Source organism: Chenopodium album, chromosome 16, assembly GCF_948465745.1.
Source record: "Chenopodium album chromosome 16, dcCheAlbu1.1, whole genome shotgun sequence".
NCBI classification, from domain to species: domain Eukaryota; kingdom Viridiplantae; phylum Streptophyta; class Magnoliopsida; order Caryophyllales; family Amaranthaceae; genus Chenopodium; species Chenopodium album.
The window spans coordinates 8248835-8261049 of record NC_137849.1 but is presented as its reverse complement, the minus strand read 5'-3'; the positions used below and the strand labels follow the sequence as shown (position 1 = coordinate 8261049).

The 12215-nt window shown below is 34.8% G+C and overlaps 1 protein-coding gene across 1 annotated transcript; it reads left to right on the top strand.

The window, feature by feature from the left end:
* The first annotated feature begins 1174 nt into the window (after positions 1 to 1174).
* Positions 1175 to 11687, top strand: LOC145586207 (granule-bound starch synthase 2, chloroplastic/amyloplastic-like). Its single transcript, XM_081642980.1, has 8 exons — positions 1175 to 1709; positions 4676 to 5339; positions 6750 to 6814; positions 7257 to 7334; positions 7427 to 7534; positions 8205 to 8249; positions 9270 to 9443; positions 10308 to 11687. The coding sequence occupies exons 1-8, from the start codon at positions 1362 to 1364 to the stop codon at positions 11262 to 11264; spliced, it is 2439 nt and encodes an 812-aa protein (XP_081499106.1). The 5' UTR covers positions 1175 to 1361; the 3' UTR covers positions 11265 to 11687.
* Positions 11688 to 12215: the final 528 nt, after the last annotated feature.

Sequence of the window (12215 nt, the reverse complement as noted above, 5' to 3'; positions counted from 1 at the left end):
CACTGGAAAGGAGTAAGACACTTACTACGATATCTACGAGGAACAAAAGATCTTGGTTTGTTTTATCAATCAAGGCAAGATGCCACCCTCATCGAATATGCAGATGCTGGATATCTATCAGACCCACAAAACGCCAAGTCACAAACTGGATATCTGTTCACCTATGGTGGAACTGCAATTTCTTGGAAATCAACAAAGCAAACCTTAACTGCGACATCATCAAATCATGCTGAGTTGATTGCCCTTTATGAAGCAGGACGTGAGTGTGTATGGCTAAGGTCAATGATCGGCAATATCCAAGAAGAATGTGGGATGAAAGAAGTAACTGAAAGTCCAACCATCATTTACGAAGATAATACTGCATGTATCGCACAAGTAACTGAAGGATATATTAAAGGTGATAGGACTAAACATATATCCCCAAAACTGTTCTTTACACACGATTTGCAGAAGGAAGGGAAGATAAATGTCCAACAGATCCAATCATCTGATAATCTTGCAGACTTGTTTACAAAGTCCCTACCTTCGAAGAGTGTTGAGCGGTTGGTCCACAAGATTGGGATGCGTTGTCTTCATAAACTATGTTAAAATCAGGGGGAGCATTATATGCACTGCACTCTTTTTCCCTTCGATCAGGTTTTTATCCCAATGGGTTTTTCCTGACAAGGTTTTTAATGAGGCAGTACACTAAAGCATATAGTAATATATTGTTGTACTCTTTTCCCTTAGCTATGGCTTTTATCCTAAAGGGTTTTACCTAGCAAGGTTTTAACGAGGCAACATATACCCTATTCTGTATGGACATTCAAGGGGGAGTGTTAAGAGTTAATTAATTTAGTCAAGGTGTGAATGTCCACACTCCAATTTCTTCATTACATTTAATATAATAGCCAACCCTAATTGCCACCCTCTAAGGTTATAGCCCACAATGTAATAGTGGTTTTTACTACTATAAATAACCATGTAATTTCACTTGTATGATACACAAAAAATATTACCAAGAGTAATACATAAAAGTAGTAATACTTCTCTTATTACCTTCTTCTCTTAATCTTCTAATTTCTATATATTTCATAACAACCTCATAAATTCCCAGGTTTTTCATGATCTTCTAATGTTGTGGGTCCTCCTTTCTTAACCAACGTGTTCGTGACTGCTGAGTTAACTCGTTGTTCTTGCTTTCTGCAATTCACTGTTCCCAATATCACCCACTTTCTCTCTCCTCCTTTCTTCATCAAATTCCACTTCCAATCGAAATTTCAATTTCTGGGTTTACTTCCATTTCCAATTTTCTGAACTGGGTCACTGTGATTTTACCCAAAACCCTGAACTTTTCATTCACGCATTTCGTCGAACACTATATGGCGTCTCTAAATTCGTTTCCTTTTACCATTGAGACGAGGTGTTTGCGCCATAACTCAATTGGGTCTCACCCTTTGGCTTATCAACGGCGAAAGCCTTTGGATTGCGGTGGTTTTCTGAAGTTTTTGGATCATAATGGTGATTATGCTCATGGGAGGTCATCCTTGTGCTGTATGAAATCAGTGAATGGGTGTAGGAGAGGAGATTCATGGGGTTTTAATCGGTTAAAGGCGGTTTCGAATGATTCGGCTGAAGGGGAAGATAGCAATGAGACTGATGATGCTGTCCAAGCTACAATTGAGAAGAGTAATAAGGTTCTAGCTATGCAGAAAGAGCTACTTCAACAGGTATAAGTTATTCTTGCTTTGTTCACATTTCTATTGTTATTGAAGTCGGTTTGGTGCCTAGTTTTAGACTTTCATACCTCGTTTACTAAAGCTATTGAATCTTCATTGAAGTCGGTTTTGTTCTAGTCTTGTGCTATCTTGATGGTGATGAGAGAGTGAGAACCTAATAATGAAGTTTTTACATATGCTATTCTAAGATTAGGTAGCGTAAAGGTGATATCGTATGGATTTGCGGTAATGGAACTTGATTTCTGTGTGACTGATTATTGATAATGGTTACTGCATCCGTTACATATTATGTGCAACTTTTGAATTTTTATATCTTACAAATAATATTCAAAAGTTGCACATAATATATAACAAAGGTAGTACAATGATGGTAACCTCATTTGTCATGACCTATGAATGCCTCCTATCACACCGTTGAAGGGGTGTGAGAATTAAAAAAACATGGTTTGGAAAAATATATCGTGTTATCCATGAGATAAGAAAAGACCATTTGGTGAATGAACTTTGTTTGCAGTTATGCGGCTTAGTTGGTTTAGTAACTGGTTTTATGCTATAATCCTAGTGTTAGAGTGAAGTCAGTTAGTACTATTCTATGTAATCTAATTTAAAGTAAAAGCGATCTAGGTTACTAGCTACTACACCTTAAACAGAATTGTTTACTTATCCAATTGGTTTGAATGCCTTAATGTTAGAATTCCTGCCCTTGGAATTTGTTTCTCAACCATCCATTCTTGTGTGAAGTTGAACACCACTCTCACTCGGAAACCCATCTCTTAAAATTCCAACCTGTACTTCTAGTTTAACATGGAGACTGGGCTCAGATTCTGAGTTGAGAAGATTCTTGGAATATTGAAGTTATTTTGTATGCTAGTGCATTCCTTCTGACTCTCCTATGTAGTTCTTGAAGGTAATAGCTGAGCCATGATGATTATGTTGCACAGTGGCGAATTCGGGATTTCTAACTAGGGGTAGCACTACGCATTAGATAACTAGAAAAAACTTAAATAGCTAGAAACTCATTATAAATTATTTAGCTAGGTTATCGCATCATACAGCTATCAACCGAACAAATTGGGTTAATTTTTTTTATAATGCCTGTCTTGTCGTATATTACTATACTCCCAAGTGCCCGATTTTGAGTTTTTACTATTCACATATACTACTTTGACTTGTTTTTTATTTTGAAAAAAATCATCATTTTGACTAATATTGGTGCTTTATCCATACAATTAAACAAAATTATGTGAATACTTGTTATAATCATAACAATGTATAGTTTCCCAATATCAACTTTTATATTTTGTACTTGTTATATTGTAAGATATTATCGATTAAAGTTCTTTGTTGGCACATGTACTAGTCATACTTGAATATTGTAACAAATGGAGTAATAATAACCACATAATGTTGTAAGCATTTATTTGCAACTAGTTTTTATTTTTTTATTTTTTTGTTTGCAAATAATGAATGCTCTAGTTTTCAATATACTACAATCAAATTAAAAAGTACTCCCTATTATTCATAAGTCTAAGTTTTATATGATAACCGTTGTATGTTTGTATGTAAGATAAAAATTATCACATGTTATATTTTTATCTGCATTTCAATGTAAATTTTCATAAATATTGTTACTAATATATAACTGAATATATTAATGGCTAAGTATGAGCATTGGAAAACATGTTATGAAAATGAAAAGAAATTTTATTTGTAAAAGGTGTTATGAAAATGTTAAATTTTGAGAGAATACAAAATGGACCTATTCAACCCAATCCAAACCAGGAGGAGGAGAGTTTGGTCCATAAATAAGGTTAAGGAGATTCCATACTAAAACCAATTAGTGATAGTAGGGGTAATTCTCTACTTTATAAAATGGAACCATTTCTCCTCATTCTCCAATGTGGGACACTCACAAAGTGGGTTTACAATGGGTTTCAACAGAAAACATGAATTATAATGCATAAGGGAGTATTCTAAATTAATAAGCTAGTTTTCTTTTTTAAAGTGTGGAAATGAATGACTATATAAAAAGGTTTCTTAAAAAAAAAAAAAAAGAAAGAAAGAAAAAAAAACTAAACTTGTAGCCTAAAGGTGAACCCCTGACCTGCACACATACAACAACTAGTGTCGTACTTCCCACTCCACCAGAGCAACGCTGTTTATGTTTAATAGTAAATAGTATTTATGTAGAATCTGTACTGCAGTGTGTTTCAACGTATTATTTTTTTGAGGGGTAGCACGTGCTACCCTGGCCCCGATGTAGGTCCTCCACTGACAACGCGTTTCTGGTATGAGGGAATATGGCCATTTATTTCCATTACACTGTGGCTTAGTAATTTGTAATTTCAATTAGTGGACTAAGCTGCTCTTATCTAATACAGCTGTATTTCTAGATATTGCTGATTTACATATATCTATTTTGATCTTAACCTTAACGGGTCAAATATTCAACAAGATGTTTTGATTGAAATAAAGATTTCATGTATGAAGGTTGAAATAAAAGGAAATAATCATTGTATTTGACCTATTTGGAACACCACTTTTTAGGTAACTGTGGGTCAATATGGGTGTAGAACTGTCTCACAAGTTCAGGATATGTCAAACATGATTCCTCAAGCAACTCAATCCACCCTTGGAACTCAAACCACTCCTGAATAATCTGCATGCAACCATGAACAAAAGACGAAAATCTGTTACAAACTAGACATTGATGGCTTAAGCTGGAAGCCTTGAGCTAAAAATTTATGTTTGTTTGTGTATCTGTTCTTTGATTGGTATATCTGTAATACTGCAAAAATATTGACGGAACTTATTTTTAGCCTCAGGTATTGTCGATTGGCATGCATATTTACTTTTTCTAATGTGCTTAACTGTTTAACTAATATATCCTTCATCCCTCTAAAATTTGTTAACGTAATAGGATGAGTATATCACTATATTGTCCTTCTAATGTGCAGATTGCTGAAAGGAAGAAGCTAGTTTCTTCTATCAAAAGTACTATGATCAACCATGATGGAGAACCCTTCACCAAAAATAGTGACAACTCTTCTCCAAAGGTTGATGATGATAGTAAAAGTCAAACGCATGCCAATAATGAGAATAACAGCAGCACTGTTTCGAGCAAGGCTAGTAAAGACCAACTGCCAACTCCTGTTAATTTGCGTGATGATAGAAAAGAACAGGGAAAATCCCCATTAAACATGGGTTCCTCCGTGCGAAAAGAAGTCTTGACTAGGGCACTAGAAAAATCTCCATCTAAGTCTGATGGAAGCTCAAGTTTTGGTAAAGGGGATACTGAAGTCTTGACTAGGACACCAGAAAAATCAACCTCTGTAAGCTCACGTTTTGGTAAAAGGGAAACCACTGAAAGCTCATCACATGAAAGAACTTCCAATGGTTTGAATACATTAAAGAAATCTGAAGAAAACTCTATGCAGCCAAATTTTTTGTCAAGGAGTTACATTCCTTCTAGCATTAAGGATGAAAAGGAAAAACAGTTAGAAAATAATGAGCAAGTGTATCATCCTGTTGGTGAAGAAACCAAGCCACCCCCTCTTGCCGGAGCAAATGTGATGAATGTGATCTTGGTTGCTGCAGAATGTGCGCCTTGGTGTAAAACAGGTTTTTATTTCCCTTGAGAACTTAAACTAAAAGTACTTGTACATTATTGCATCTGGCACAAGCCTATATAAATTGCAAATGGAGGTCTCTATAATTTTATATGGAATGTAGTATGTGAGTGCCCATGAACTTGTGTAGCCTCAACCAAGTATACTTAATTTTATTGTGCACCGAACTTTTGGTAGTATTGAGAATCATCTAGAACATCTGAAATTTAATATAGGAGAGCGATCGGGTGAGAATAGGTCCATATGTGAGAACCCATACTTATTTATATTTAGTTTTTTGAATGGGCATGACTAATATATATATATATATATATATATATATATATATATATATATATATATATATATATATATATATATATATATATACTATGTTACTTGGACTCGGGTACCCATGTCCAACATGGGTACGTGTCCAAGCGTCCGACTCGGCTATTTTGTGAAAAAGTTCCATGATTTGAACTAAAAATGAAGTATCTGGGTGTCATACCCATGTCCGAGTGTCGAGGGCCCGACACCGGTACGTGAGGTGAAATGAAGAGTCCGAGTAACAAATTATGTATATATATATATATACACTCTCCCTCCGTCCCATAATATAGTTCTTGTTTGTGTTTTTTCATAGTATTTAAGAAATAGGAGGAGAAAGTAGATGATGTACATTAATAAAAGTGAAAAGTACAAATATAGACAAAATTTAGAGAGACAAAGTGGAGAGAAGTACAAGGCATGTGCAAAATTCAAGGGTATTGTAGGAAGTAGAATGAATAAAGTTAAAAAAGTGAGGTTATAATGGTCTTTACATATTATCCAAAAATAGAAATAGGAATAACATTTTGGCTCTCTAAAATAGGAAAACAAGAACTATATTATGGGATGGAGGGATAATATATGTATATATATATATATATATATATAACACCCTCCGTTCCATAATATAGTTCTCGTTTGTGTAATTTCACTGAAATTATACATGAAGTACATGAAAAAATGAGAAAAGTACAAGACATGTGAGTTGGACAAATAATAAATTCATAAATGAAGAGTGTACATAAAAGTAGGTGAGGGCACAAATAATAATAAGAAATGTGAGAGTTTTTTGGGTAGTGTATTAAGTAAAGACAAAAATAATAAGGGTATTATAGATATTTCGTAGTGTCTAAAAAAGGGGAAAAAAAAAAAGTGAAATAGGAACAACATTTTGGGGCACCCAAAAAGTAAGACAGTAACTATATTATGGGACAGAGGGAGTATAAATATATGCTTGGTTTATATCTTTAAATAGTAATAAGTGTTGCTGAATTTCTTTGTAATCAGTTTCACAAATATTCTTGTTTTCACGTTCGCATGCTTGTGTGCATGTTTTTTGGCTGCATAAAGTAATTGCAATGAGTTCTCATAGGTGGTCTTGGAGATGTTGCTGGGTCCTTGCCAAAAGCTTTGGCTAGGCGTGGGCATCGAGTAATGGTGAGACAATCCTCCTTCTCTGGCTCGTAAAATGTATTGGATATTTCATTGAAACTAATTCTAATTCTATGAATTTGTGCTGAAGTTTTAGGACTATGTTCAGTTGATGAAGAAGATTCTTTTCTCTAACCTTAAATTCTCAATCCCAGAAGTTACTGTAGAGTGTATACTATTCTAGACTTGACTCTTTTCAGTTCTATAGATTGATTTTATGAGCTATGACCTTTCATATATTCTATCAAGCGGGGGTACTTTTTCTCATGTTTTGGTCTTAAAGAAGCTCCATTCAGACTTGGAAATTCCACAAGTTATACTCCATAATAACATGCCTGCGTCTATGGAAGTGTAAATTTTGTAGAAAATTACATATCTCGGATATTCTTTTTCAATCCGTTTTTTTTTTTTTTTTACTTCAGTTAAAGTTTTTTATTTTACTTTTCAGGTTGTGACACCTCGATATGGTGACTATGCTGATACTCACCATACGGGAGTGATGAGAAGATATCGGGTGGATGGCCAGGTAGAAATATGGATAAGCTTTAGCCTGCCCTTCAGAAACTATGGCAATCAGTTCTTATGCTGTTTCAACTCAATTGAGTATGGTTTTTGCAGGACATAGAAGTAAATTACTTCCAGACATACATTGATGGTGTGGACTTTGTATTTATTGAAGCCCCAATGTTTCGTCATCTGAATGATATATATGGGGGTAGTAGACAGGTAAAGAAATTGATGCTGTTTCAGACAATTATGAAATTTTACTTTCTAGTGTTTGGTGTGTACTTTTAAGGTTTTTAAGAGATGGATTCTATTATGTATTTTATTTCATCCTCTGCATTAATGCCCTCTAATTCAATTTCACAACAGCTGTTTAATTGCTTACTGATCCATACAACCATGCAAAATATTTTAAGATAAAGAATATGAACACTATAAGAAGGTTTTACTTCAGTAAACAATTGGACATGCATGTTTGAGTCAGTTTATAAACAACGACATATAGTTCCCCAAAGTGATATTTTCCCAATATGTCTTTAAGTCAATCAATTATCTCATGCAGCTTTTATTTCAGTACATAGGAATGTTTATAAACGACTAATAGTTCCCCAAAGTGATATTTTTCCATTATGTCTCTAAGTCAATCAATTATCTCATGCAGCTTTTATTTCAGTACATAGATATGTTTTCAAGTAGACAGTTACTGGATATTCTTTGCGGAACTTTCACATATGCAACTTAATGTGTTCTGGTTAATTAGAGTAATTAGACCCTGTTTTCCAATTACTTGAATGCTAGAATAATCATTTCTGATATTTGTGTTGAATTTATATTATTTTCCTGCTTTGTTATATGACGTTCCTGATTTTCATCCATATCACTGTATTTGTAGGACATTTTGAAACGTATGGCTTTATTTTGCAAGGCTGCCGTGGAGGTATAATTCAATTCAATAGCCTTGTTTTATGCTTTTCATTTTCTGCTGTTCCTGTTTTGGCTGTAATGAAGGATATGCATATTTGTGAACTGGACCTTATATAAAGCAGTAGTTGGAGACTTGGAAGTGCAAGTAATATATGTAATTTAATATGAAATTTTCTTTTAACATTGCAGTTATTTTCACTTAGCAATACTAATGATCCATGATCTCACTAAGCGTTTCACCCATTACTCCACTTAAGCTGTTTTTATTGTCTATTTTCCAAATATTCTCTTTTCTCTTTGAACTATATTTTGTCAAAACTCAGCTTGACAAACACTGAAGTGAATGGAATTTAACTAAACTATGGCAACACTATCTTTTCTGTCTGTTGTCTGGAGAAAAATTTTGTGCTCTATGAATTTATTTCTGTAAGTCATTTTTATTTAATGTGTGTGTGTGTGTGCACGAAATTATGATTTATTGTAAGTGCTGGATCTTTGTGCGGTGATTGGTTTTAAGAGTGTAACTTTTGTGGAAAGCATGCTTGTTTATTATTTATACAAAGAAAAGAGAGTGTTAGTTAAATATGAATTTTAATTTAAGGGAAAGGCAAAGATCCATTAATATTATATAATGTTTACCAAGAATGGAAAGATTGAAAAAAGATAGAATTTGATAGAATGGCTTAAAACAAAAGTGGGTACATGTAGAATAGAGGTAGTTTGTGTGTGTATTAGTGATTATTGAGGGGTGAATAGAGTATTATTTACTGCCAATCCTATGCTAGCTCAAATTTGAGCTTGAAACTCACTATTTATGCTTAAAAATGTATGGACACGTGATAGCTATTTAGCCTTCCACTAAAGTATCACACTATTACCTAAGGCAGCTACAGCCTACAAGTGAAGATTTTCTTGTTGGTAGGTCTAGTAACATCAATGTATACATAACCTCTCCTGGAACTGATTGATCTACAGAGATTGCCTTTGATTGTATATAACACTGATGAGCAGAGCAGAGTCTTGATTTTTCCAGGTTCCTTGGCATGTCCCTTGTGGAGGTGTGTGCTACGGTGATGGCAATTTGGTTTTTATTGCAAATGATTGGCATACCGCTCTGCTACCAGTGTATTTGAAAGCATACTATCGTGACAATGGCCTGATGATGTACACACGATCAGTCCTTGTCATCCACAACATAGCACATCAGGTATGCTGTAATTGATGGGCTTGAATTTTAACTAATTTTTTGAAGTTTGATTACTATAGCTGCACCCATAATTGTAATATTGTATACATCTGCTTGTCAATACATTGTTGCCAGTCATAATGTTTCCATGGTGATGTTTATTCCAGAGAATTTAAAGCCTATTACATAGTGTAAAATAATGCTGCATAATATATGGCTTCTCTCACTGAAGTTTCTTTGCATATTCTGGGAAGCATTTCAAAATCTTTATTTGATACTTCCTCTGTTTTTTAGATAAATTACTTTAATTATTACTCTATTTACACACTCTGCTTCTTTCATTCTATCATTGTACAATATCAAAATATCATATATATAACAATATTCTTTTACTTATAGATTTTTAAAGACATTAATGGTTGAAAACATGCATGGACAAACTTGAAAAGAGGAGTAATCCAAATAAAAAAAGAAGTTAAAAAAAAAAAAAAAAAAACAAAAGAAAGGCCTTCTGCTTCCTTAACTATTCCATGATCCATATATGCATTTAGAAGCGTCTATATTGTAACTTAATCAGTTTCTCCAATTCTCATATCTAAGCTGGATGCAACATATTTGTGTTCTTCACGATGATTGCTGAGCAGCATCTTATTTTTGTGGAAACATGAAGTTTTCCGTACAAATCATTATGTGAGTGGCTCCTTCCTTTTGGCCCAAATGTGCTGCAACCCAACCCTAGACATGTCATCATCTTCTGACTTTGTGTGTCATGATGAACAAGGTCCACTTATAAACAATGCTAAACATTACTCTTTCCATGCTAGACCAGTTAAGATCTGATTTTTTATTGACTTCTGAGTTACTTAACCAATTGTTTACTGTCAGGGTCGTGGTCCTGTAGATGATTTTTCCTGCGTGGATCTTCCACCACACTACATTGACTACTTCAAGATGTATGATCCAGTTGGCGGAGAGCATTTCAATATCTTTGCTGCTGGTCTCAAAGCTGCTGATCGCATAGTGACTGTAAGTCATGGGTATGCATGGGAGCTGAAAACTCAGGAAGGCGGTTGGGGTTTAGATGGGATTATCAGCGAGAATGATTGGAAATTAAGAGGCATAGTGAATGGGATTGATGTGAACGAATGGAACCCACAATTGGATGTTCATCTACAATCTGACGGGTACATTAACTATTCCCTTGAGACGCTGAAACCTGGTAAAGCACAGTGTAAGGCAGCTCTGCAAAAGGAGCTCGGTTTGCCTGTTCGAGATGATGTTCCATTGCTTGGTTTTATTGGAAGGCTAGATAACCAGAAAGGTGTTGATATCATAGCAGAATCAATTCCTTGGTTGATGGGCCTAGATGTGCAGCTAGTCATGTTAGGCACAGGGAGGCAGGATCTGGAACAGATGCTCAAGCAATTTGAAAGCCAATACCCAGATAAAGTAAGAGGATGGGTTGGGTTTTCTGTGAAGACGGCTCACAGGATCACTGCTGGAGCAGATATATTACTTATGCCTTCGAGGTTTGAGCCTTGTGGGCTTAATCAGCTATATGCAATGAAGTATGGAACTATTCCTGTTGTTCATGCTGTTGGTGGACTGAAAGATACTGTCCAACCTTTTGATCCATATAGCAACTCTGGTCTTGGCTGGACATTTGATCGGGCCGAGGCACACCGCCTGATTCATGCTTTAGGCAACTGTTTATTGACATTCCGTCAGTATAAAGACAGTTGGGAAGGTATCCAAACACGAGGGATGACACAAGATCTTAGTTGGGACCATGCTGCCGAGATTTATGAGGAAGTCCTTGTTGCAGCCAAGTACCACTGGTAAACTGTTGGGTTACTATTGGAGTACACGTTTGGTTCAGTCTAGGTGCTCTGTCAACACTCTTTCAGAGTGAAAGGCGGTTGTTTCTGATCATGGAGGAACTTGAATAAGGCGTTTTAGGTAAATATTTTTCTGGTTAATATACAAGTTCCACACCACGTATTTGGTTGCAATCTTTTATTCTGAGAGTATTCAGATCTTTAGAGACTGAAAAATTACAAATGGGAGTGGCTAACAGCGGTGTAATGTGCTCACTACTCTCTTGAAGAACTAACATCATATAGCAGAACAATTAAATACAGTTGAATAAGTCTAGTGCTTGCCCTTGTCAGTTGATCCCATTGTTCTATAAATAAATTGTAATACTTGTATAAATCAATGTTAAGACCTTCAGTCTTGACATCAATTAATCCCCTATTGGTGTTATTTTTCCTTTCTTTTGTATCAAATTGGCTCCGACGAAGTGGAAGGTGACTGAAAGAATAGTGCCATGAGGTGGTGGAGCGATGGGAAGCACTATGAGTAGATGGGAGACGGCAGTTTTCCGTTTTTGGTTGCTAATGAATTAATGATTCCCATCTGGGCCATGGTAAGATGATAATTCTAATACTAGTGACATGATTTTCTATATTATAATTTAAGGTTTCAGCACAATGCTCAAAAACTCTTATACTAATTTTTTTTTTTTTTACTATTAAGAAACTAACAAACCTATCCCACTAATTTCCCAAAAGTTTTTTCAAAAGACTCTAATAACTACGGAGTATTAACATTTTACATTGTGTAGTTTTCTTTCGCGAATTATGTATTTCGTGCATTAGCATGGATTCTTTAGTATCTGATAACTTTGATAATATATTTATTTGGTTGTTAATACACAAGTAAATCAAAATTAGACAAAAAAGGTCAATTCTGAACTGGTTTTTTTTTTTTAAAAAAAAAAAAAAAAAAATT

Excerpts from the sequence above, each read along its gene's own strand:
- LOC145586207 (XM_081642980.1), top strand. The coding sequence starts at position 1,362 with ATGGCGTCTCTAAATTCGTTTCCTTTTACCATTGAGACGAGGTGTTTG. Across the intron at positions 6,815-7,256 it reads GGCGTGGGCATCGAGTAATG|GTTGTGACACCTCGATATGG; the intron begins GTGAGACAATCC and ends TTTACTTTTCAG. Across the intron at positions 7,335-7,426 it reads GATATCGGGTGGATGGCCAG|GACATAGAAGTAAATTACTT; the intron begins GTAGAAATATGG and ends TGGTTTTTGCAG.